Source organism: Salminus brasiliensis, chromosome 6 (assembly GCF_030463535.1).
Source record: "Salminus brasiliensis chromosome 6, fSalBra1.hap2, whole genome shotgun sequence".
In the NCBI taxonomy this organism is placed as follows: domain Eukaryota; kingdom Metazoa; phylum Chordata; class Actinopteri; order Characiformes; family Bryconidae; genus Salminus; species Salminus brasiliensis.
In genome coordinates, this window is record NC_132883.1 from 8,846,655 (window position 1) to 8,873,690 (window position 27,036).

At 38.2% G+C, this 27,036-nt stretch overlaps 1 protein-coding gene across 2 annotated transcripts in view; it reads left to right on the forward strand.

Annotated features, from left to right (window-relative positions):
- The window catches only part of cep104 (centrosomal protein 104), a 40,640-nt gene extending 15,257 nt beyond the window's left edge, over nucleotides 1-25,383 (forward strand). For both annotated transcript variants that reach the window (XM_072681542.1, XM_072681543.1), the window contains exons 13-21: nucleotides 4,141-4,317; nucleotides 10,818-11,018; nucleotides 11,504-11,599; nucleotides 12,659-12,780; nucleotides 12,981-13,089; nucleotides 15,054-15,192; nucleotides 16,099-16,166; nucleotides 19,963-20,056; nucleotides 21,364-25,383. In XM_072681542.1, the coding sequence (XP_072537643.1) occupies nucleotides 4,141-4,317; nucleotides 10,818-11,018; nucleotides 11,504-11,599; nucleotides 12,659-12,780; nucleotides 12,981-13,089; nucleotides 15,054-15,192; nucleotides 16,099-16,166; nucleotides 19,963-20,056; nucleotides 21,364-21,542 (1,185 nt within the window). In that variant the 3' untranslated portion in view covers nucleotides 21,543-25,383. The remainder of the gene's footprint in view (nucleotides 1-4,140; nucleotides 4,318-10,817; nucleotides 11,019-11,503; nucleotides 11,600-12,658; nucleotides 12,781-12,980; nucleotides 13,090-15,053; nucleotides 15,193-16,098; nucleotides 16,167-19,962; nucleotides 20,057-21,363) is intronic.
- Nucleotides 25,384-27,036: the final 1,653 nt, after the last annotated feature.

Sequence of the window (27,036 nt, forward strand, 5' to 3'; positions counted from 1 at the left end):
TAAACGCTAGACCCAGGGTACGAAGCTATGTGATTTTGTGTTATGCTGCATACTGTCATATCATATTATGGCAGTAGGCATTGTGTTATCAGTTACAGTTCTGCATTACAGAAGCATCCTATTCCCTGACAGGGTTTCACCTAAAGGGCTTCTTTTTGTGCACATCATTTGCATTCAGGATAGTTATACAATCCTGTAGTCAGTTTCGACCCAGTTTATCTACTTGAAATGCTTTAAATGCTGTTGAAAAGTGCACACTCACTGCACTGCTGTTTTAATGGGCTCTCTGCTCCAGTGTACATTATGTAGACATTTTTAATATTGGAATTTAAGGGATGACAAAAAAAATCTAATTTGCACAGTTTTTCTGTTACCCCATACTTCACCCTTACTTGAACTGACAGACGTTCTCATGTTGTTTTTGCAAACTGAAAACTTGCCGTTTGGCACATAGTCCTTGGGTTGCTACAGTATGAGATTTTAATGGATATGATAACAGTCTTGGAAAAATATCACGGTTTTACAGTATTACTATTCTTCTTCTTATTTTTATTATTATTATAAATACTAATAATGAGCCTTAAAAGAATATTAACATGTTTTGTAAATAAAAAATGCTTTAGAATAATCTATTTTATAATTAGGGAGTATGTAAAAAGTCTCCCTGTTGATGATAAAATAAACCAATGAACAAGAAAGCTGCACATGAGGTAAAGCTTTTGTGAGATATGTCATACCTAGATAATAATTATTTTTAATCAGGATTAATCTGCTGGTATTTGGTGGAAATCTCTGTTCAGTTGCATTTTTTATATAAATATTAAGCACATGACGAAAGTATAATAGCCATCAATATTTAAACCATGGTATACCTAAAACCGGAATACCACTGCAACCCTACTTAGCCCTTGTGCTACATATTTTGAATGCAACCTTATTATAATTGCGCTGCATTCTTTTATTATATTTAGATGTACTGTCAGGATGATTTCTGTGTGCAGCTGTTTTATGTGAATTTCCACTCACTGAGCATTTTATTATGAACACTGTACTGATATTGGGTAGTGCCTCCCCTGCGCTCTCAAAACAACCTAAATTCTTTGTGGCACAGATTCCAGAAGATGTTTGAAGCGCTCCTTTGATACTCTGGTCCATGTGGATATGATTTGCATCACTTAATTCCTACAGATTTTTCAGCAGCACTTTCATGCTGTGAATCTCCCATTCTACCACATCCCAAAGGTGTTCCTTTGCATTCAGATCCAGTGACTGGGAAAAGACAACTGAGAAACACTGAACTTGTTATCTTCATTAAACCAAGTTTGAGAAGACTTTTGCTTTGTGGCGTGGTGCATCATTATGCTGGTAGTAGCCGTTAGAAGATTAGAGAGGTTAGAGAATTGTGGCTATAAGGGGATGCCGATGATCAGCAACAATACTCAAATAGTTTGTGATACTAAAGAGATGAAATGATTGATATTAATAGGTATAAAAGTGTTCCAAAAAAAAAAAAAACAAACACACCACTTACAACACGTCCTCTAGCCTGGGCTGTTGACTCATGGATTGTTGCTGTTGGTGCCAAATTCTGGCTCCAATATCTGTGTTCCTCAGCAAAAATTGAGATTCCCCTATCTTAAGCTCTCCGGATTTGGTGACTCTTTTCTATTCTTGGCTGACAGATGTGGAACCTGGGTGTGGTCTCAGTCTGCTTTAAGGTTGTGCATGTTGTGCAGGCGGGTTGTGCATTCTGAGACACTGTTCTGCTTACCGCAGTTGTACAGTGTGGTGATCAGAGTTTCCTTAGCCTCTCTGTCAGCTCCAACAAGTTTGGCTATTCTTTCTTGACCTTTTTCACCGACAGGGAGTTACCATCTGCAGAACTGCTGTTCACTGGATGTCATGCCACACTCAAAATCACTGTGATCACATTTCCCCCCTGTTCTGATGGGTGATGTGAACATGTCCTAAACCTGAAGTACTTTTGTCCATTTAACAAAAAAAAAGTTCCCATTGCTTGCAAATCACTGCTTTTGAATAATCAGTAATTGATATTGGTGTGCCCTGGCCGGATTGAGCACTGTGTCTTTTCAGCTGTATGTGGGTAAGCCTGCAATACAGAGAGGTAATCACAACTCTGACCTAATCTAGTTTCTTTGCCAAAAGCTATGTGTTGGCTTGCGTCTGTATGAGAAACACTCTGGTTCTTTTTCCTCTTTCTCAGGCCCCACCTCTCACTCTCTTGCTTGCTCTCGCTCTCACTCGCACTCTCTGCCAGTCTTGGCATTCACCCTCTGCTGGGCAGAGCTTGTCTCAGTGTAGGAGCAGCTGTTAGATCATACTGCCTCCCTGGCTCTCCACATCACCTCACTAATTAAAGCAGCCAAAGCAAATCCAATGTATGAATGGAGCTTTTGTCAGAATCATGACTACATTCTGTCCTCTAGAGATCTCTGATGTTGCCTCACTTTGCACAGGCAGCTGTTCAAGAAATTATTTACCAATTAGGATAGCATTTATGAAACATACTGTATATTACGTAATGCGTCAAACCCATCTGACAAGTACTTATATAAAAATAAATAAACTGATCTAATTAAACTGATCTGCACATACAGACAAAGGTTTTAAACATCTGTACATTATTTTTATTTGTATAAAGGGCAGATATGATGTACTTTTTAAAGCCTTTGTTGACATGAACACTAATATTGAGTTTTCAATAAGAATGTTGCAAAATTATATTCACTGTCAGTCAAATACAGTTTTAGGTAAAACAAAATAAATAGGGTTGATCTCAAGCAATCTGGCCAGTGTGACAATTAAATGCAATAAATGCAGAGGCACAGTCAAAAAAAAAAAGAAACAACACCTATGGGATTCTACTGGTATTTAAGCTCTAAGCTAATGCTTGTGCACTTGAACATTTTTCAGGTTGTTTTATATTAATTGCATTTGAAGCCCTTACATAGAGCTGCCACAGCTGTTTTCCATTTCTAACTACTGAGCCTGACCTAAGCCTGTTTAGGTCCTAGAGTAATGCTTTTGTCATGAAATTGGTCCCACCCAATCAGTTAATTTCACTTACTTCATAATTATGTGGTATTTAATCTGATATGCAAGTCCTTCAGTTTAGCTATAGAAGGCCTTGCCAATAGAATACCAAGGAGAATACCATTAGGATATTACGGGGAAATAAAACTTAAAGACAATTTTTAATTTAAAGATCTTAACCTTTTTGCTTTCAACCAGAACTAAATTAAATTAGAGTATTAGGACACAGCATACAGCTTTCATGATGATTCTTTTCATGATGATTATTTTTATTTATTTATTTTTTAACTCCCAGAAAACATTAGACCTTCTATGAATGCCTGAAGGTTTCACCACTTATTTTCTACAATCTTAATTCTGCTAAACGTTAAGCAACAAAACAGGGAATACTGTACTGCTGATAACAACATATATAAATGAACCATAAATAAAAGTATGAATAAATAAAATTTGTTTGTTTTCTAAGAAAATGACTTGTTTGTGTTTAAGTATGCTTTCTCTGTAGGACAAGATCTTGATTTGACAGTTGGAGATCATTTATCATTTATCGGATAGTTATTATCAGATTTTTCCAGATGTCTATGATCCAAAATGTCAGGAGATTAATAATTCCCTGTGTGTATCAAATATTGGAGTATGATAAATGCTAATGGGCAGATATAATCTACCTCTGGTAGATATGTCATAGAAAATGAGACCAGTGCAACCTTTCCTGTTGTATAAAGCAAATTTTAGCATGACATGTATGATTTAATTTTCCTTATATGACCTTGCACATCCTGCAATGTGACTATTGCACATGTTAACATTTTGTTTTTACTACTTTTCTGGAAATGTATCATAACCTGGAACAAAAAAAACAACACATAGCTTTTGACATTTGTGTGTCATTACACCTCTAGTCAAATCATAGTCATGTCTGTGTATTTGTGGCTTAATGAGTGTAAATTGTTGGGGTTTTTTGTGTGTTCGTCTGTTTTGGTGTTTGTGTTAAAAATTGTGTGTGTTGGAAAGACATATATTGTGTGTATCGGTGTGTTCAGAGATTTTAAGGATGTATATTTGTGTGTCTCTCTCTTTCTGCAGGAGATTGCTGTGTATAAGGAGGTCCGTGCTGTGCAGCTGGTGCCCATTGAGCTGGTAAAACCCATAAAGAGCAGCCTGCCCACTCGCCTGGCCCTCAGCAGACTTGAGCTACTGGAAAAGCTTTTGGAAAAACTTGGCACCAAGGACTCCGGCTTCACCCTCGAAAATGTCATGCGGGTAAGGAGACTTTTTTTTACTCTCCCTCCCTCCCTCCCTCCCTCCTTGTTAATACTTTCTATTTTTTTACACACCTCTACCTCTATTTTCTTGTTGTTCACTATTGTTCACTAACAGTAACATGGTAAATCCTTTAGGCAGCTGAAGGTAGGCTGTGAGCTGTGTCTTGTGCAGATAGAGTATGTTTGCATCACCTCTTCAAGGCATACATAGTAAAGAAGATCATGCTTTATGGCCCCAGAGAGTCAGACAACCCGCACCCATGTCCTGAGTACAAGCCTTACGTACCACTTTGACTGAGATGATCTCACCCTATGGCCTGAATTATTCACACATACCACCTTCTCAACAGTTCTCAGAGCTTGCACAAGGTCCCTTTTTATTCCTTGAGATCCAAAGGGCTTCCAGAGAAGGTTGTAGATGCATACATCGGGGTTAAAAGGGGGTTAAAAAGACTTCACAACACTTAGAAATGAGTTAACCAAAATCTATTAAAACATTTATAAGTTCAACAACTGCCAGTAGGTCAGGCTGTCCTAGCAAATTCAGTCTAACTGCAGCCAGCTATTAGGGCTTAGGGTGGCCTAAAGTCTCTGACATAAACTGGGAGAACGTTTTTCCCACTCCTCTATGCAGAATTCTTTCAGCTTTAGTTGTTAGACAGATGGTTTCACAAGCGCCCTCTGACACAATAGAATATCTCTGTTATGTTCAGTGTGGTAGAACACAGCTCTCTCCACTGTTTCTCAGAGCCACTGGTTAACAACCTCTCCTTCAATCTTGTAATTGCGAGTTAGTCAACAGTAGTGGTGGATTTATTATAAAATTGGGCGGATGCGAAAACTGCCCCGTGATCCTTGTAAAGTGAGCGTATATGTGCTGTCTAGCAACACGTTAGTGCTACTTTTTCAGGCTGACTGTTTTTTTTCGTTGTTGTTCTTTGTTTTGCATGTTTGTGGATGGTTGAACAAACACTATTTAAACTCCTTAATCTGCTTAGCATACATAATCATTTTAGATATTAAATACTCAATACTTGAATAATAGGCCTGCAGTAAAAGTGACTTCCCAGCCCTTGCATTATGCACTATAAATCCAAATGTTTTGGAACACTTTTTACTGCCCCCCATTTTAGGAACAGGATAAGTGTGAATACCATGACATAAACACCAGCGTTAAAGATGAGACCATATGGGAACAGATCAAGAAAATCCCATGACGTGAAAAGCGTTTGTTATCTAAGCATTTAGATTTGCAGAGCACCCTCCACAACATTTTGACAAAGAATGCCAAACAAAAGTTGGTTTGTGGTGAATGCCCCCTGTTCTCTCTCCCCAAGTAATTTCTCTTTCATGCCAATCATTAGAAGAGTTTCTGCAGAGAAATTGCCCTGAAACAGAACAGCTTTTGTATGTCAGTCCGTGTGTTGGGCTCTTAACTGTGAGTAACTGAGCTAAAGCAGTCACTGCTGGCCTCTACGCTGTCAGACAGAATCCTTCAGCAGCTTCTATTGTCTCTACAGTCTGAGTGTAAACTATCCAAGTGCCGACAACATGTCTTTTTCTTTGTATTTCCCTGTGCTCTGTCTCTTTCCCTGACTCCCTCTCTCTGTAAGAGGACAAGAATCAGTTATGTAACAACAATAACTAAGAACAATTTCAAGCACAGAGTTAGAAATTGTACAAGTGAGTTGCTAGTGTGTAAGGCGATGGGTTTGAAGCTGTTTGAAGCTAACAGGACTGTTACAGGTTTTTAGATGAGATGATAATGAGGTTCTTGATGTGAAGGCTGCGTGGAAGCTATTACTAGATCTTGTAGAATCTGATATAATGTATTGAGAGACTGTCAAAGCTGTCAGGAAGGAGATTAATTTCAAATACATTGGGTGTCTGAAGCAAGTAATTTGCCAAAAGTGATATTCCATCCAAACTTTTTGTTTTTCAACCTATACTTCAACAATTCATGTTGCTTTTGAAAGAACTGGTGACAGATATGGAGAAATCAATGTGTAATTGTTTTTTTTGTTTTTTTGTTCTTGCTACATGAAAATCTACAGTCTATGGGAACCGTTTGTGGTTGAGGTTGAAACAGATGGTACGCTGGATGAGAGGAAGTCTGAAATTATTCTGTGTTCTTGCTTAAGGGTGTACTGAATGTACACAGAATCAACCGAAGGGAGTGTTGTTTCAGTTATTCTTGAAAGTGTACTGACAGGACATTGCAGTTTATTACGAGTCTGAATATCTGTATTGCCGTATCCCACTGTAATATGACCTGAGGACACAAATATTTTACTAGTATGTCTTTTCTTACTTTATTTTTTTATGTCTCAGAGAATCAGAGTTAATGCTCCACTTTTTCAAAGAATCGCTATTGCAAGTTCCCCAACATGTGAAAGATTATCGACTGTCCCAGAACCTGCACTGGAGTTTTTGTGTTCTGTTTCTTTCCATAATCTACAGTGATCTCCACCGTTTTTGATGTATTCAACTGGAGGTTGTTAATGCACCATGCTACTGTCTAACTAATCTATTCACCTCTTAGCCGATAATTAGTCTCTGATGAGGCCTACAATGTTGACAGATTCATTGTGAGATAACATTTCTAGTCAATAAAGTAAAGAGAAGAAAGCCATAGGGAAATATATTTTTTTTTAATGTTGAGATTGGAACAAGAGTGGTGCCATAAAACACATTGATTTCTAGTCTGGGTTCGCTTTTGAGTTGATTGATAGTTCTTCTTTTGTCATTTTGAGCCCTTTATCATTCGAATGAATGACTTACTCTTTGTATATCTTGTTTGAGAAGTTCCTTGTTCTTTTCTTTTTTTTGTTGTTGTTCCAAAACCTTATTTAGCCCCATATTCAGTACCGGGCCTAGTCTGCTGGTATTGCACACTGATTAGAATCATACTTGCCCTATTTTCAGAGCTCTCTCATGCGCTCTCTCCTCTTTTTTTTTGTCTCTTTCTCTCTCAATATTTTCCTTCTCCTTTTCTTTCTTTAATTTCTCTACTTTTTCTCTCCTCTCTCACCTTTCCTCGCTCTTTCTTTTCCAGTTCTCACCCTCTCTCTCTTCCTCTTTTTCTCTCTCACCCCCCCCCCCTTTTTTTTTTTTTTCTTGGCCCCCTACCCCCTCTATCAGTCTCTCCTTTCTCTAACCCAGTTCTGTCTCTCTGCAGGCTGCTAGCAGTAGTTGATGTTTGTGCTGTGTTTGGGCTTCTTTGTATGAGGGTTTTTTCAGGCACCTGTGCTGCCTGAGGAATGTTTGGTGGGTAAACTGTGAGGTCTGCAGCCACAATAGCTGTCAAATTTTCACGTGTAACTGTAGGGTCTGATTTTACAGTGTGGCTCGTATTCTGGTGCAGAGCTGGTGTGGTGGATTAGTCTTGGCTCTGTGGGTGTGTGTAACTGAGTTTGAGTTTCATACCTTCTGTACACTCAGGGTCTTTCACTCAGAAACACACCACAGTTGAGTAATGTGAGAGTTTGGTTTAAAAGCCCAAAGGTGAATGTTTGAGATTGGCCAGCATTTCAAGAGACATTTCCCCCCCTCAGTCAATGTAACATATAATGTAACATATCATATTGTATCATGTTATGCTGTAATGTATCATTTGCATTGTATAGTATTATATTTTAATGCAGCACATAGGATCGGGACATTTTGAAACTCGCTTCAGACTGGCTGCCCACCATCCAGCTACTGCTACCCGCCTCAGACTAGTTGGCCACTCTTCAACACAACTACATAAAGTTTATATTGTAACTTTTCTCATAGTATTGTAAAAAAAAAATTTACCAATCATGACGCATCGTTATTGTATCAAAATGCATTGTGTCAATCATCATATTCTAGAAATGTATTGTATTGTAGCTATTAGTGTGTGGACGCTAGGTACGATTGGGACCTTTTAAAGCAAGGTTTTATAAAAAGAAAGTATTGTATGATGCATCGTGTTGTATAATATATTTTAATGCAACACCTAGGTAACTTATTGTAACATTTCTTATTATGTTGTTAAATCGCATACCATCACAACATGTACTTGCATTGCCTCATAACACATAGTTCATTACAATATTGTTTTTAACGCATCATACATTTAACATTTATGGTATTTAGCTGACACTCTTATCCAGAGCGACTTACAAGGTTACTGGTATTACAAGGGCGGGCTAAAGTAGTATTCAGAGTCTTGCCCAAGGACTCTTATTGATTTAGCCCATATGGTGTAGTAGCTCACCGGCAGGTAGCTACTGAAATCAGACTCATTACTAAATGAGACTAAAAGGAACATTTTCAGGCACTCTAAAAAAGATAGGACAAAATCACGTTTTATTACATCAGGTTTAATATAAAATTCTTTGGGCCATTCTTTGTAATAACACTTTCGGCCCACCGGCGGTCCATAGCCTGTTTAGGGTAATGAAATTTAGGAACATAAATATTTTACAGCTTTAAAACCAGAGCACACTAGCCCAGCAAACACAAAAAGCTATGTGCCTTATCTTATGTGATTGAACACTAGAACATTCCCTACAGATGCTACAGGGAGAAGAGAGACAGCAGTCTGAATAGTGTATCCCACCTGCTTGACCTTCTGATTTTGTCATCTCAGGTGACTTACCCCTCAAAATGACAAAATGAGTTCCTATCTGAGCAAGACTTTTAAATTCTGTGGTTGACATTTCCTGATATAAAGCTACAGATACTGATCCAGCTAAAATATTGGTTGTTGTGCATCATAACAGTGAAACACGTAAAATGCAAACTTACTCATAAGCTAGTTCTGTCAGTTATAAGCTAACATCATTACTGCAGTAAACAAGTTGTTTGTCATGAGTCTGAAGTAAGGACTAGCCTAGTGCTAATCTATTTGTTATAAGTTCACTATAATGCTGTAATAAACGCATATTATTAATATTACCAGCCCTCTTCACACAGTGGTAATGTCCCCTCTCTTATTCCTTTGCCCGTTGTCTACTTGATCCTGCATCCGAGCCTGGATCTCTCTCTCTCCATTCACACCATGTCTTCAAATGTTGATTGTTTGTTTATTACTTATTTATTAAATCATTCTGGCCCGGTTGAACAGAAGGCCTGGGTAATGGGGTTGCCATGAGTTACCTAAGAGTTCCAGGCTGATAAATGTCTGCCTCCTGCTGCTGGTTTCCCAGGTGATGGGCTGTTGGGTCGAGCAGAGATGCGATTGAGTTTCCTGTAATTAAAATGAGGGGAAGAGAGACAGGCCTCTAGTGAATACCATCAGTGTATGGAGAGATAGAGAGGGATTGTGGGGAGGAGAGAGAGAGAGAGAGAGACAGAAAGAAAAAAAAAGGGAGGGAGAAAAGAACATGGAGAAAGAAAGACCTATGTGCTATGAGCATTACTCTGAGCTCAGCAGTTATTACGATCAGAATTAGTTTGTGTATGGATAATTTGTTTTTAGATTTTCAGTAAATGTATCGTTGAACTTGGCAAGATATTCTACAACAGCGAAGAAGGTTTTATTGACTCTAAAGAATGTTGTCTTTTTTTAAATTGAATGAAAAAACAGCAAAGATGTAATAGCGTTGCGATGTGATCTGAAAGAAATTCAGTTGCAAGGCTTTAGGAATGGTATAATCAGTTATTCTAATTGATTTATAATAAAATCCAATAACATGCACTAATTTCTTTACGTAAAAATGTCATGTGTTGTGTGTTTTTTATTCTCTTTATGCAGCTGTTAAAGTTAATGTTAAGCTCTTAAAGTTTCTCCAGGCGCTTGTGTATGTAGTGTAGTATAGTTTATTAACGTCTTAACGCAGAAAGGCTTATTACACACTAAGGTGTATTACTTAGTAACTACTGGGACTGTACCATCTGGTGGGGCTGTTCTCTGGTATTAGTTTGTAATAACACTTTCAGCCCACCGACTGACCATATGCTGTATAAGGGGTTAATATTATCATTTGTAGTTGTAATATACTAGTAAAAACAGTAACAGACTTAGTCTCTCAAATGATCAGTTTAACCTCTTTGAAACGTCTTGAAATCACCAGTAATTCCTGACTGCTCCAGAAATGCTTTAACTCAGCCAGTTTGCATTTTTTGGTATGTAGTTACTGAACACTAATCCATAGTGTGTAATACAAATCATCAAGCATAAGGGGTTAAATAGTTGAAGAACTAGAATAGAATATCTATTTTATTTTATTATATCTATTTTAACAGGGCTAACATGGTGGAGATTGTTAGTGTCTACATAAGGGAGGAAAAGGGCTGTTTGACATTACGCCACAGTTCTCATATTTTCCTAGGAGGATTTTTTTTTCCTGTTTGATGGCTTCACCATTACAAATCCCAAATAACATTGGTGAATATCAGAATCTTAGTGAAATTGAGAAAGTGGGTTTTAAGAAGAAATGTAGAACGTTGTAAATTCTACTTGTAAGATTTTTTGTAATGAAATGTGTGTGTGTGTGTGTGTGTGTGTGTGTGTGTGTGTGTGTTAAGTTTCTGGTAGGTGCGTTAGAACACAGTGCAGCATCTGTGAGAGAGCTGGCTGTGCGGATCGTGCAGGCCATGTACCGCCACCACGGCTATGCTGTACTAAACTACCTGCCATCCGATGATTCCAGCGTGCGTAAAACTGTCCTCTACAAAAACCTCTTTGACTCTTTCGCCAAGATAGATGGAAGACTTCCAGACTCTCAGGTAACAGTCACTCAGCTGTGATGTTTACAGTATGAAATGAGTTCAGTAATGGCTCGAGGATTTCAGTTTGACTCTCAGTCAGAAATCAGGATCTTTACAGTGACTCCACAGTAACTGTGACTCTACAACAAGTCCACAGTATTCCACAGTATTCCACGGTGACTCCACAAAGACTCCACAGCAACTGTATAGTGACTTCATAGTAACTGTGACTCCACAGTAACTGACTCTACAATAATTCCACTGCAATTGTGACTATACAGTGACTCCATAGTAACTGACTATACAGTTACTTACAGTTACTATGACTCTACAGTGACTGCACAGTGACTCTACTGTTATCGCCCTAGTAAAATATAACCAATTAAAACTTGACTGTGCTCTCTCTTTCCTTTCCTGCTTTCTTTTTCTTCTCTTTTTCTTTTTTTCTTCTGTTTCTCTGTCTTTTTTATCTGGTGCTGTTTTTTGAATTTTCCTATTCCCAGGTGCTGAAGAAAGGAGGAGAGCAGAAGGAGGGAGAGAGGGAGAAAGAAGAGATCAAGAGCCTGCAAGAGCAGCTTGCTGTTTTGAAGGAGATCAGTGTAGGTTCATCTGCCAGCTATGATGTCATCCTCCTCTGGAGGAGATTACAGCATCATACTTTGGCTTCTCTTACCCAATGAAAAATGAGGAGAGCAGATATACACTTTCACCTACTTTAAATAACAATGGTGTAGATCTTTCACTGTAATACTCTTTATGTAATAATGAGGCGTAACTCTGCACATGTATTCGGGTTTAATACAAAACTATATTGGTATTTCATGTAAAAAGAAACCCACACAATTGTATTTTACAAAAAAAGTTACCAAGTTCAATTAACTTGTGCCAGCAATCTTATAAAACTGCAACATAAGGGTGTGTTCACATATTCATTGGAAACAGGGTTACAGGCAACCAGACCCAGACTGGGTTGCCTGTAACCCTGTTTCCAGTTTAGCTTAAATGTGGCTTATTATTATTATTATACATAAAATTAAGTACTTAATACTTTATGCTTATTACTATAATGACAAACTGATCAATTAAAATTAAATCTTTATAATTGCTTGTGTTATTGCTTGTATTTATGCTGCTCCTCAGATTGCTGCAGAAATGTAGGCAAATGTGTTGTTGCTTTATAAAACCACATTAAAGAGAAAGTACCCAGCTTGTTTGGTTAACAAGGTTAGCTAAGTAACAGCTGGTTAATCAGAAGGCTAATGGTAACAAACGACAAAAAATTAAGTGCATAGATTACATTAATATCTACTTAAAATATATATTTTTTATTTATCTTTTATTTATTGTATCTGTAACTTTACATTATCATAAATAAAACTTCAAAAAGACTGTAAAAACAAACACACAATTTTACAGACTTAAATTAACCTATTTGATGGGTTGTTAGTGTGACAGAATCAATAACCCAACCACTGAGCTACACAAAAACTACCTGGCACGGTGAAAATAACCCAGCAAAATGACCCACAAAGTTGAACACCTTTGTATAGTGAAAGTGTATGTTTGACTGAGTGAAAGTGACTGTTTAATGCTGTCTTTTAACATATCACATGCAATAATAACATTATTTAATAACATTATCCTTATGATTTATGTAGGAGAAAGGGCAGGAAAAAAACAAATCACCTGAAAAGCCAGTTAAACAAGGTGCGGGAACTCCTTCCATGTCTGGTGATGCAGTCAAAGGGAACCAGTCAACTGTACAAAACAACTTTGACAAGTAAGCTCCTGTTTAACTGAGGTGTAAGTCGCCAGTGTTCACTGTGTATATAATCACTGGGTAAATCCACGTTACACATACTAAAGGCACCAGTTACGTATGAGGATGTATGTTTTTTGCTTGTGTATGTTTTAGCTTTATTGAGTGGTGATACCATGCTGGACTCTGGTATGTTCTGTAATAAGGTTTTTCCTCTCTAGTCTGTGTATATTCTGTGATGAGAAAGACAAGACTTTTACGGAGGAGGGCTTGGACCTGCACTACTGGAAATATTGTCCAATGCTGTGCCGGTGCCTTCATTGCAAACAGGTATAAGTCAGCACTATACACATATAAACATAGTAGAGTCATATAGAGCAGTACATTAAGTGTCAAAAGTATTCACCACCTTACCTATTCATAGAGATAGACTCCTGGTCTCAAATGACTGGAACTAGCGGCCCGGTGGTGTTGCACAGAGTGAACAGACTATAGGGACTTTGAGTATAGTCTGCCATTTGTCAGACAAACTGCTTTCCTCAAACATCAAAACTGTTGTCAGCGAATCTTTCTTGGTTACTTGCTGTGATTACTGACACAATTTGCCATACAGTTAGCTATGTTAATGGGCAGAACTATACTGCATAGCTCAAACTGAAGCAGCAGCAATCTTAAAGCCCCATTGTATTGTTCATTTACAGTACTGTTTTTTCTCTTATATATTTGCTTTTGGACCCCAAAACTATATCAGAGTATATAATGTTAATACATAAGAGATGTTTTACAAGGAGGACATCTTTTTTAACTATTGTGATGGCATCCTCTTCCATCCTTCCTCAATTCATGCCCTGCTTGTCAGCTAAATTAACCTTGTAGTTTTGAAATGGAAACACCAAGCTCAGAACTCAAGACACTAAACGTGTCGTGTATATGTTGGTGGATTAGTGTGTTGACTACATTTGTTTTTAGGCCAACCCATCACTGTAAGCACACTCACTCACTCACTTGAACAGTGAACAAAGCAGTACTGCAGAACTCTAGGATATAAAGCACTCTGAGTGTAATGGAGCCAATCAGCATTACACCATAGCCTTAAACCTGTTTAAGATGTCCTTAGCCTTTTGGTCATCACTGACAACTGAATTGGTAAAGGGTTCTGGCTGGAAAGACAAAGGAGATGGCCCTTTGTTTTCTGCCCGCACGTTTCCCCGGTTCTCCAGTCTGACAGCTCACTTTAGAGAGGTCAACTGTCACTGTGTTTGCTTTCACAGCATTCCAGCCTAGTGGAACGTTCACTCTAAGAACTGTATTGACCTTTCTCAGATATCTCACATACTTCCTTCTCTTCGTCCTGCCCTCAGGACAATGCTGGGTTCTCTCCTGTGACCTTAAATAATGCATTATTTTCTTATGTTTCCTGAAGATCGGCAAAGATCCCTGCAGTTTGACGCCTGGCAGTTTTTACTTTAGATAAGGAGGAGCCTTATTCATCAGAGTTGCATATGGTCAAATCTAATCGGAAATTCATTGTTTAGCAATTTCACCTTTGGCATTTCCATTTGAGGATGCTTAAAAATGATAAAATAATCAAAGACTATTATCATTAATAGAGAACAACAGTGAACAACAGTGATTATGATCATTTTTAGCACTCATTAGGATGACCATCATACTGCAGATATAAAGATCATCAGTTCAAGCAGTGTGTAACTACTGTGTGTAAGTTTTTGGTAGGTATAGCCAATGAAAGAAGACCCAAACTATCAACCTCAGTTGAAAGGAAATTGGGTTGGATGGTCAGAAACAACCCAAGAACCAAGAACCCATCCAAAGGACAGGGCTGCCATTAACTGAAAGCTGCTGGAACACTGCCGTCCAAGATAGAAGTCTCTACTCCAAAGTTGACACCTAGCACAACTAAAGTTTACAGCTGACCACATGTATAAGGAGTTCAGCTCCAAGGACACTGTACTAACTGTTCGGCATGATGGTGGTAGCAATATGCTCTGGGGCTGTTGTGTGGCTAGAGTAATGAGGATGGAGGACTACCTCAGAATTCCTCAGCATAAACTTAAACCGTCAGTTAGATGGATTAACCTTTTGGGTGTTTCAACAGGACAGTGTCCCTAAACACACATCATGAAACAAATGCTGTGTAGTTTGTATGGTACTCTGGCTGATCTAATCTGTGCTGATATCTGCAAAACAGTGGCAATTATCCCTATTCTTTAGTGTTTTGAACAAAGCTGATGATTTTGTGTGTGTGTGTGTGTGTGTGTGTGTGTGTGTGTTAGGTGGTTGAGATTTCTAGTCTGACAGAGCACCTGCTATCAGAGTGTGAGCGCAAGGCAGATTTTATTCAGTGTCCTCGCTGTTCAGAGGCCATCACCCGAGACAGGCTGACTGAGCATACTCAAAGCTCCACCTGCAACTGTGAGTACTCACTGCGATCACACCTCAGTGTTTATACACACCACTGCATCAGCAGACACACCCATACTTCCTGCATGTGATGACCATATGTAAGTTCACAGACCTACCAGTGCATGGGAAGAGATGTGCTTTCATTTCGTATTTGACTTAAGTTGGCTAACTACTAGAAAATGTTCAATATTTCCTATGTATTATTCAGAAACCACTATGGAGTATTCAGTGCATACCATGAATTATTATTTTCTATGTATGAACTATGAACTATGTATTTTCATTATCTATGATGCTATTTGAAAATTCAGTGTTTACTATAACTTGATGAATTATCATAGATTTATAATGATTTATTTAGAAACTGCTTTAAATTATTCTGTGTGGTCAATTTACTAACAGATATTCAGTAAATGCTTTGAATATTCTGCATCTACTAAGACACTATAGACCATTCAGTATGTACTAAAGTTTACTCAGTACCTACCATTAATTAATCAGTAACTACTATGAATAATTTTTTTTATTTTTTTCATAAAATAAAAAAAAATATTATTTTTATAAAAAAGTTCATTAATAAGTATGGGAATGGCTAATCTAATTTCCACATAAATAAACCATACATTCATGTCAAATTATTTGCCCTCTCAGTTTTCTTGCTTTGCAACTTTACTTTATCTGGGAATGTTTTGAATTAAGATCTATTTCAGTGAGTACGGTTCGAAGTTTGAGGTTTGTACTCACATACGGACTACTACAGTTTAGAGGATAAAAATCAACACTGCTGACTCTCAAAATCTGTGTGTGGTGTAATATTGTTGTAATCAATTAGCTTGCTGTTTTTGGTGAAACATGGGGACAGCATTACTTTACTCTGAATAACGGTTTTGTTTTGTTTTGTTTTCCTCTGCTTAGCCCTTCCTGCTGATAGGAGCTGTAACCACTGTCCTTTGTGTCACGAGAACATACCTCCAGGAGAGGAGGTGAGGCACATACCAGCTTAATGCTGCTCTTTTATAGATCCATACACACATTAAGACACACGCACACACTGTTTTTACTTTTGCTGGCAGCTGTGTAGAGACCGGAGGAGTGAACTGCTTTAACCCCGTTTTCTCTATGCCATCTCTATGCCATTGTGCCATTCAGAGCATCCTCCAAATGAGGAAGTATGTTGCACCACCCTTACCAGTGCTTTTTCTACAGGAACATTACAAAATCAAGATTTCATTGCTAAATTAGGAATGTTCGTTAATCGTTATATTAGGTTACTGAAAGTGTAATGCACTTACATTCTGTAGATCTTAGATCGACCATCTGGCACGCAGACTGTTCCACTTTCTCTACAGCATTCTATCTGAGGTCTCTAATTACAAGCCTTTAGAAGGCTGAGGTTACACGGGGAGTTAATGTCTCTGTCAGGCACCAAACAGGTGTGCGTAACAGCTACACAGGAGCTACAATGCTTTATGAAGTCATACAAGCAAAATCCTGCCAAATGGCATAAGCTATGAAAAAAATGTAAAAATATATATTTTTGCTCTCTAAAAGGTCAGGCGGACATTTTTGTCTCAACGTGCCATCTCATTTAAACATGAGACACAGAAAAGCTCTGCTGTAATGTTTAAGCATTCCTGAAATGCTTTAGTTGCAGTATATGTGATATTTTCATGTCTGACGCCTTGTCTGCTGACATTGAAGACTCTCCAAGCTTCTTTCCTAGCAGCTCCCTCCCCTAGAAGCTCATAAATATTTTATATGTTAGACCTTAAAGCAGAGGTAAGCAGTCCACATGCTGAAGTTGCGCACACTTGCAGGATTTACTTCTAGCATTCATTCTACACTCCAGGGTCTAATGTTCCAGTATTTTAATGAGCTGAGGTTGGTCCTACACCATGTGTTCTCATCTCAATTCATCAAGAGCCAAAGAAACTAAAGGTTTTCACACTCCACCCTACCATCTAATTTCATTAATCAGGTTCCCTTCATTTAAAATCTACCTGTAGCATACATTACATCAAACAGCCATAACATTAAAACATTTATTAAACATAAAATTATTGTGTGGGTCCCCCTCATGCTGCCAAAACAGCTCTGAACCATCGAGGTATGGACTCCACAATGCATAGTTACAGTAAGTCTTCATAGCTACATAGCCACAGTAGTTCATTTGTGGTATCTGACCCAGAACATAACAGGCTAGCATTTGCTCTCCACACACATCACCAAACCTTGGGCATCTATAATCGTTGACGGTTGACCCTCCTTGAACCACTTTTAGTAGATACACATCCTTACACTTGCCTGTTTTTCTTGCCTCCAACACATTCACTATATCCTGCCTTGACCGGTGCCATTGTAACAAGGTAACCAGTGTTTTTCACGGCACCATAGTGGTTTCAAAAGTTTGACTGATTGGTGTTTATCACAGTTAGTTCACAATCTAACATAACTTTATTTGTTTTTATAACTTATGGTCACAGAAAATAATGTGTCATAACTAGGGGTGTATGAAATTATGCTAATCGCAGTAGGATATTTAGTGATTCTGTATTTAGGCATTAAAGATTTTTGATGACTAGTATGAGTAGTAAAATTGGTGTCAGACTAGTTCATTTTATGTTATGTTTTTGAACTCTAGATATAGTTATGTTCTGTTCTGATTGGATAAATGGTAAACTTTTCTTTTACTCTGGTTTTATGCACATAATGATGTGTTGATATTACTCTAGTTTTCCTAAAAATGTATTTAAAAATAATATAATCAATAGACCATCTTGCTTGTATTAGAATATATCACAGTGTATTAAATCATAACCCTTTTTTCAGTACACATTGTATCGGCAGTTTTTTGCCATGACACAGCCTCAAGCCTCAAGCGGTGTGTACATGTGGCAATGACCGGACCAAAACGCTCCCATTACAAACAACAAAGCTAAACAACAAAGCTCTGTAGACCCTCTGCCAGCTGTGAGTTTTAATGCGCCACACCGATGTTCCATCTCCACAGAAAGGTGAAAGCAGCTGTCTTTCATCAAGACATGGTTAAACCAGCCAAAACCAAATGAGGAGAAACTAAATAACTAATGAGTTAGAGAACAGCACACCTGTACCAATATTAATGGTAAACTGTTTAGTATAGTCCATTCCAATTTGTCTGTGAACTTCCAAATAACAAAATATGCAGCGAATCAGGATAAAGTTGAAAAACAATGGAGTATTTATTTGAGAATGTGGGCTGCTTAGGGGGTTTTGATGGTTTGAATGAATAACAGAGACCAGAGCATTTGATAGCCTGGGGGAACCTTGTTTATTTTTTGTTGGAGTGCTTGAGTGTTTGCGTCTGCATGACAGACCTTTGCTTTTCACATTCACGCCACACCAGTGGGTTTTACTGTGGGTTCACCTTCTCAATGCAGTGTGTGTTTCTGTGTGTCAAATGCTGGTACCTTCTAAACGATCCAAGTACTGTTTTCTGTAGCCCAGAAATACGGTGAGGTTTCTGCTGTTTGAATACAATTCACACTAAAAAAAATCAATAAAGGAGCTACAAAGAGTTTTTTGATCACTGCCATAGAAGAACCATTTTGGTTCCATATTGAACTATTTTTGTAAAAGTGGAAGAACCTTTTCTAGACTTCTTGAAACCTTTAAACACATCTCTTTCACAAGAATACACTATATGTCCAAATGTTAGTGGGGACCCATTCTACTAAATGCATTTAGCTACTTTAGGTTGTATCCATTACTGACACTGATGTGCAAATGCACACACAGAGCTTGTCTAGTCCCTGTAGAGAAGTAGAATAGGCCAATAGAATAGGACTTTCTGGAGCAGATAAACATGAACCTATTGGCAGCATGCCTAATGCCAGGCATAGCCAGAGGGGTATGAAGCATTGGGCTGTGGAGCAGTGGATCTGTGTTTTCTGGAATGATAGTGGTCCAGCCAATACTTTTGGGATGAGGTGGTGGTGGTCATCAAATATCATGACCTACTCCTTATTCTCTTGTTGCTGAATATAGTCAATTACTTACAGCAATGTTCCAAAATCTAGTAGAAAGCCATCCATGGACATTAAAGACAGTTACTCCAACAAAAGCAGGAAATAAACAATGAATGAATGTCTATATTCTGTAGTTCTTTGGGGGACCAAAACCGCTTCTTCTGTGGCATCGCTCAGAAAACTTATTGTAGCACCTTTATTTTGTGTGTATTATTTTGAGTGTGGATGATTGTGTAGTGATGTACAGTGTAGTGATGTATATCAGTGATCTGTGGTTTGCATCTGAAGACGTTTTTTCTCTCAGAAGTGAAGAGAGTCTCTGTATAATGGATGCCCCCATGTGATCATTATTTTAGTGTTAGCACATTTCTAAATAACACACTTTCCATATTCTGTGCCAAAGACTCTCAAAGACTGAAATACCCTGTTTATATTTGCATGTTTGCATTACTTACCTTTTTTTTTTTTTTTTTTACACGTATTTCCTTTTCATTTCTGCAACACTTTGCAAACGTGTTATGCACTGTATGTTAGTGTGTATGCAGATGTGTTCTTAAATAGCCAAATGATTGTAAGGATTATTTTTCATGTATCTCCCCATGATGAGAAGCCTTAATTTGTGTACAGAGCTTGCAGTATCAGCATGTTAATATAGTACACACATACACTTGTATGCAAGCATTCCTCTGGCAGCAAGGTAACAGTGAGTGGTTTGTGTGTGTGTGTGTGTGTGTGTGTGTGTGTGTGTGTGTGTGTGTGTGTGTGTGTGTAGGGCTGGAAGTCTCACCTCATGGACAGCAGTGCGGGCTGTACACAGAACACACGCAGGACAGTGGCGCTGCAGCGAGCTTACACACACGCACAAGGTAAGCCATTCATCCCTCTCTGGGCCCCCACCAAGTCCCCACTGAGCCCCCTAAATGCCCCACACAAATCCAACGCATAACCCCCAACAGCAGGCAGTCAGGAGCGGACCTCGCCTGGAAAAAGCTGTGAACTACAGCACAGCTAAACAACTTTTACATGCATCTGCAAACAGCTATTGTCGCAGAGCAACCCGGGCCATGTTGAACATGCCAGCGGCAAAGACAAACTGGCAGAGATGCAGAACTGAGCCTTGAAATTGGAACCAGTCCTTTTCTGCCTGGCAGTGAGAACTGACTGAAGTGAAGTTCTACAGTTAGAACAAGGGCTGGTTGTAGTCGACATAGAATCGATATGGACCTTTTTAACACAGTAAATTCATATCCGAATGATTTTAAGCATGGTTCCTCATGCAATATAAATATTATCTGGAAACCAAATTCTGTTTTTCCCTTGTAATCTTAAATTAGAAACTCTCTTTATGGACATTGCACAACAGAATTTGACCTCCGCACTTTACCAATACTTGGCAGTGAACACACACACTCACACACTAGTGATTAGGACACACACTTGAAGCAGTGGGCAACTCCCTCTGCGTCTGGGAAACAATTGGGGGTTGGATGTCTCGCTCAAGAAAGTCTTGAATGTTAAAGAAGAAGAAAGCGCAGTTCCTTCACTTTCCCATCACCCCCACTTCCTGCCAGTACTGGGAATGAAACTGGCAACCTTCTGGTGTCAAGAGTTCTTCTTGTCAACTAGTGAGTTACAGCCAGAAAATATTGATCTCTGTTCTATTCACCACCACCATGCCCTAGCATTGGGCGCAAACACTCAGAGACCCTTGTTCAATCAGAAATACACTATATGGACAAAAGTATTGGGACATACGCTCATTAATTGTTTCTTCTGAAATGAAGGATATTTTAAAATATCATTGTTTTTTTGGAGTGACTGTCTCCACTGTCCAGAGAAGTCTTTTTACTAAATTTAGGTCAGGATGTTAAGAATCATTTGTAGCACCTTGTAACACTCTGTTTAGAGGGGTGGGTTGCAAGGGGATACCATCCCTCTGGTCAAAAAAGAAAGGTAAAAATACTGTTCCCTATTTTCATCTCCTTTGGGTTACTGCTGTTTTGCTAGTGCTTAGCTTTTTAATGTCTTCATTGTCTCTGGATTTAATTATTAAATTATTATATTATTTACACACTGTAAGTCATTTCACAGCTTTTTCACAAACTTTATCTTTGTTGTGTCCCCCTTTTTCTCCCCCTAATTGTTTGCCTGTACTCCTTTTGCCTTTGATCAGGGAAGACAATCAATATAGGCATGTCAAAACCAACAACAGCAGGAGCAGCAGTGTGTGCTGGTAAAGGCAGAGGGGGCAGCAGGGGCAGCAGTCGAATTCCTGCACCAGCATCGCGGCATAGCAGGACCAGCCGTACCAGTCCAGGCAAGACCCAGAACCACAGACCAGGACAAGCCTAATGTTTACTATGCCCAGATTGTCAGTATAGTCATGTACAGTTACAGGGTAAGAGCTACGGCACTTTTTCCCTTGTGGCACTGACATATGATACAGGGAAGATTTGCTACAAATTTGATAGTGAACCTCAGAACAGAACAAAGTAAGGCCTGAAGATTGCCAGTTCAAACTCTGGGTCATTCTGCTTTGACATCAGCAGCTAGTGCCTGATTGAGCACAATTGGCTATGCTATGCTATTTCTCTCTGTTAGTAGACAACACTCTCTCCTATTGTGACGCTGGTCGGCACATGCGTCTGTTGGCTAATGTATCAGAGCTGGGGAGCCACGTTTTCCTCAGAATGCGTTGGCTGCCTAGTGAAGCTGGGTGGTCCTTGACTTTACATGTATCAGAGGATACATGCTTGTCCTCACCCTCCTAGTGTCGGAAGCATTGCAAGGGATAGGGGAATCCTAGTGAATGGGTTGGCTCAGATAAATTGGGGAGAAAATTGGGTAAAAAATTTGTAAAAAAATAATAAAAATAAAGAGCAAAATAATGCTGGTGAAAATATTAGTACATTTAAAGATGTACTGTCATAGCTGAGAACCTGGTAAATATGTAATAGACACAAAACAGACTGCTGAATTACCGCTGGAATTCATGCAGAGCTGATCTAAAACTTTAACTTCTCTACAGAATTCTGTACGTTTACCTTTTTTATTCGTCGTTTGCTTGGTCAAGGCTCGGTAGAATCAGTCTATTTTGCAATCTGTTGAATATTCTATTCTTGTACTTGTACTGTCTTTTATACTTGGTTGTTTGTTCTGATTTTGGTGTGTGAATGTAGATGAAGCACTTTGTCACATTTTAAGTACTTTTAAATACTGTAGGTAGACTGAAAGTGAGAAACAGGTAAATATGCTGGTGATACCTTAATGCCCTGACTTTGCTGAAACTGCACTTATGTCATCACCGTCTCAGTGTTTACAGCACGCTATGGAAAATGCAGGCAAGCAGACACGTGGACTCGAGTCAGGCAGCTTTGAGACTCTAAGAATGGAGAGAAGAAAAAAATATACATACCAGAGACCTGATATTTATGAGTTTAGGCCTTGCAGTTTGCTCAGTACTGAATCATTACCTGGTAAGAAAAAAAAACATCTTACAAAATAAATAAATAAATAAATTGCGGTGCCAGTTAGTCAGTCACTTTTAGACATTCTTCTCGGTTCAAGTTTAGACTTCATCTGTGTCAGGGAATTTGGCTCTAGAGGTTTAACCCCTTAAACAGTAACTATTACAAAGTAGAGTCGCGAGGAGCTAGAGTGTAGGCTTACATACAGGCCTTGATAAAACTTTCTGGTTTGATGATCTTCCTAGTAGTTTTGGACTTAAGCTTTAGTACCCTTGGCATTTCAGCTTGAGACCCATAATTTCTTGGAACTAAACTTGAGACTCACTCACATGGAACTCAACTTGAGACTGACTTTTGACATGCGAAACCTGCTTTCATTTATATAGAAAAGATTGCAAAAGAAAGTATTGGACAAAAAATATTTGTCCAAAAACATAATTGAGTGTAAAAGCAAAAAAGAGAAGCTAATGACTAAATACAGTGCCGCCAATAACAAAGCGATGGTAGTTATACCATCTTCTTGTTTGATGGCATAACTACATCTTCAAGCCTTAATACCAAAGCCATGTATTAGCATATACTTCACTGGGTTAACAAAGCACAAACCACTGGGTGTTTTGTTCCCAGTTATTAAATGATTAGTTATTAAATGCGTAATTTTGCAGATTCCTGCATATGCTAGTTAAAAGCCATTGTGCATAGACTCAGGCTGTAATTGCCCTTAGCAGTGATGCATAACTTGTAAAAGTTTTATAAAATATAGATCACAAATACAGTGTTACAAAAATGAGTTTTAAAATCTTCCTAAAATTCTTAAATAGTCTCCATGCACTTTCTCAGCAATCCTGGCTTCAATGTAAACATTAGAAAAAATTATTAGACATCAGAGCTTCAGAGCTTCTTAAATCATTTCATACACCTGCATTTAAAGGAATAGAAGGTAAACTTCTTTTGGTAAAAAGATGTGATTGAAGTGTAGATTTCTAGCTTTAATTAAATGGAAAAATTGCATTAATGGTTTAGAAATTACAACCTTTTTATAGTCCATTCATTTTCACATGCTTAAAAATAATTAAACAATTCACTCCTAAGCTGTTTCAGGGCCAGGTGTGGTCTGTTCTCCCAGTGACAAATGAAGGAGATATAAGGTCTGGAGTTGATTGCAGGTGTTTTGCATTTTGGAATTTGTGTTGTTCATGACAACTCTCAGTATACTGTCCAAAGATAGCAGAAATTTTAGTTTAGTCAAAATCAACAATTTGGTTCGTTCTTAAAAATAAGAAATGCACAGGCCAGCTCAGCAACACCAAAAGGTTTGGAAGAAGACCGCCAAAGGAGATTTTCACAGAATCCTTTCTTTGGTAAAGCACATCTAATCAAGTGAAGAACACTTTTAAGGAGATAGGTATATCATTGTCAATGTTTCCAATTTAAGAAATGTTGGTAAAAAAAACACCAGAACCAGAATGATATAAGGAGAAAAATGTGGAGACGGACATGAAGGGTTGCATGATCTGAATGCATACCACATCATCTGTCAAACATTGTGGAGGCACTGTTTTGGCACGAGCAAGATCATTTGTGTTCATTGATGATATGTCTCCTGACAGAAGTAGTAGGGTGAGCTCTACTTTCTGCTCAGACTCAGTCAAATGCAGCAAAACTGATAAGACAGCTCTTCACAGCGAAGATGAATAATGATCCTAAACATACAGCCAAAGCAACGAGCTTCTTAAAGCAAAAACATGAAGTATTCTTTGTGACTCCTGAGTTATTAATGCAATAGTTTTGTTAAACTTCTGGAATTGAGGCTTAATGCCTACACTTTAATCACATCTTGATCGCTGCTTTTCAAATCCATTATGGGGGGGTCCAGAAGCAAAGTCACAAAAACTGTGTCATTGTCCAAATAGCAAGTACAAATATTTATAAGGCCACCAGATTTTCTCATGAATCGTGTAATGATGTAGTGACTTTAAATGATTGTAGTATTTGCATTTAGTTTTAGTATTTATAAAATATTGACACCTGCAGTATATATAAATATATAGATATATTGAAAGACTATTTTGTGGATTTTGTTTGTGGATTTTGTTTGTGATATAAAGCAGTATTTATATTTTATTAATCAGGGATGGTAGGAAGAACATATCCATCAGTTTACTTCAACCAGTGTTCATTTATCAGATAATTACCTTTAACAAATGTGTACATTATTCATTTTCAAACACAATCTCTGCCTCCAAATCTACATGACATGTACTTCATGTGAAAACACTGTAAAGGGCTGCTTTGATTAAAGCATGAAAAATGAGTTTTAGGGAAAAATAAAACTTACCAAGTAATATTCATGATTTAATCAAGGCTGCACGTTTGCATAATCAGGACTGAGCAGATGCTAAAGCACATGGTTTACAGTTCAATATATTGTATTGTATACACAGGTCATGCTGAGCCTCTTCTGAATCCTCCTAAAGCACCACAGACACTAAGCACACTAATTATATTTATATATAATAACATAGCTTTAAAAAACAAAGACATGCTTAGGTCTTCTCTGTTTGATTCTCATGACTTGACCTCACTTCAGGCTATTCGCAATGAATGTATCTGAAAGTTATGCATTGGGGATTGGGGAAGGGGAATGCACAAGTGTTAAGTTGGTATCTGTAGCTGTTTAGTGTGTGAAGAGCTCTATGTTTTGGGAAATAAAATGGCTACAGCATGGTGTGACACTGGTGTCGTATTCTCTGAGTGCTGTAGGGAAACTTACATTGCTGTCATTGGATCTGTTAAATATGAACTTTTTCTTTAACCATCACATCGTTGATGACACGCCAAAAACTCCAAATTTGCAACTTTACAGGAGAAGGGAAAACACCTTCTTAATGTTTTAAAATATTTTATTCCAAATCATTTTGGAGCACTTCTACTGGTCCATTCATCATTTTGAAATTTTGACACATATTAAAAAACAGCAGCCAGATTTAATTCATGTCAAAAACAATGAAGATACAATGAAGATGTTTTATCGAGACAGTGATAGTATGCTCTGTGATATTTTATTTTCTCCCAAGTCTAATTAATCATTGACATATTTCACATTTCCAGCCACACCAAGTCAATCTTCCTCTCCAATCATTTAATAATAAAATATGTTTATTTCATTTAGAGGCCAAACAAAAGAATATCCCAACTCCAGTAATCATATTTTATTTGTGTAACATATCAGAGAGTGTCATATATCCTCCTCGTCTTTGTTCAACATGCCATGTGGACACGAACACGACCTTCAGAATAGCTCAAACTACATAGCATTAATCGCCTGCGTCACCTGTTGTTAGGTGGCCTTAGTGGGTTGCACCCTATAAAGGCGATCCCAGACAAGGCTAGCAAAGATTGATAGTGACAAAGCACAGCTGCTCACAAAATCTCACATAAATAAACGTGAGAAGGGCCCATCCCGTGCAAACTGTAGCATTTTCAAACAACGGTTGATGCTCTTTCCACACACTGTCTGTGACAGGAAAATCAGGCGAGAATCATGTAGTGTGCACTTGGCATTATAATGTAAGGGGAAATTCCACTGATATTTTCATTCATTTCTGCTGAATTTCTTCACTACTTAGGATTTGATAGGAAATCTAGATTTTTTTGGAATTCTGGAGGAACTTGATGATGTACGGTTGCTCACAGTGGTTGTGATGGAAACCAGACCAGTCCAAAAAGTGTAATACCACTAAAGAAAAAAGGGTGAATATGATGCCTTGTGTACAGCTTTTTGTTAAATACCTGCACTGTGGAGAGGTACATGCATGGTGTTGCAAGGCACAATAACCCCCACAGGAAACGTCAGGAAAGTTCAGTTTTACCACAATTTACCATAATCAGCATTAAAATACTGCAAAAAAATCATTATTTGCTATGCCGGTTTGTTTTCACCACCACTGTAAAGAAACCTGGTTCACTTCCTCTACTATGAGCCAAGTGAAACAACATATTAATAACTGAATTATGTAGATAGTTTGAAGTCTGAAGTCTTTCAGTGTTGAAATGGCATTTCTAGAAAAAGATAGCTCCCTCTAATGCAAGAAAGCACATCGTCTTTAACCGTCATACAAAAAACTTTAGCTGTAAGCTGTAGTGCTTCAGTGTCTTTGGTCTAAATAAACTGCACATATCAGGAGCTACGATCACTCTGTAGTGTAACATACACAAATGCAGTTGGAAAATACAGACTAGGTCTTTATTCTCGATAGAGAACACTGCTGCATGTCCAGCTGTTGATGAAATATCTGTCAACCACTGAAAACTATCCTTTAAGATTCATTCTAGCATATCAGACAATCAAGTATTTCATTAAATTACATGAGGAAAAA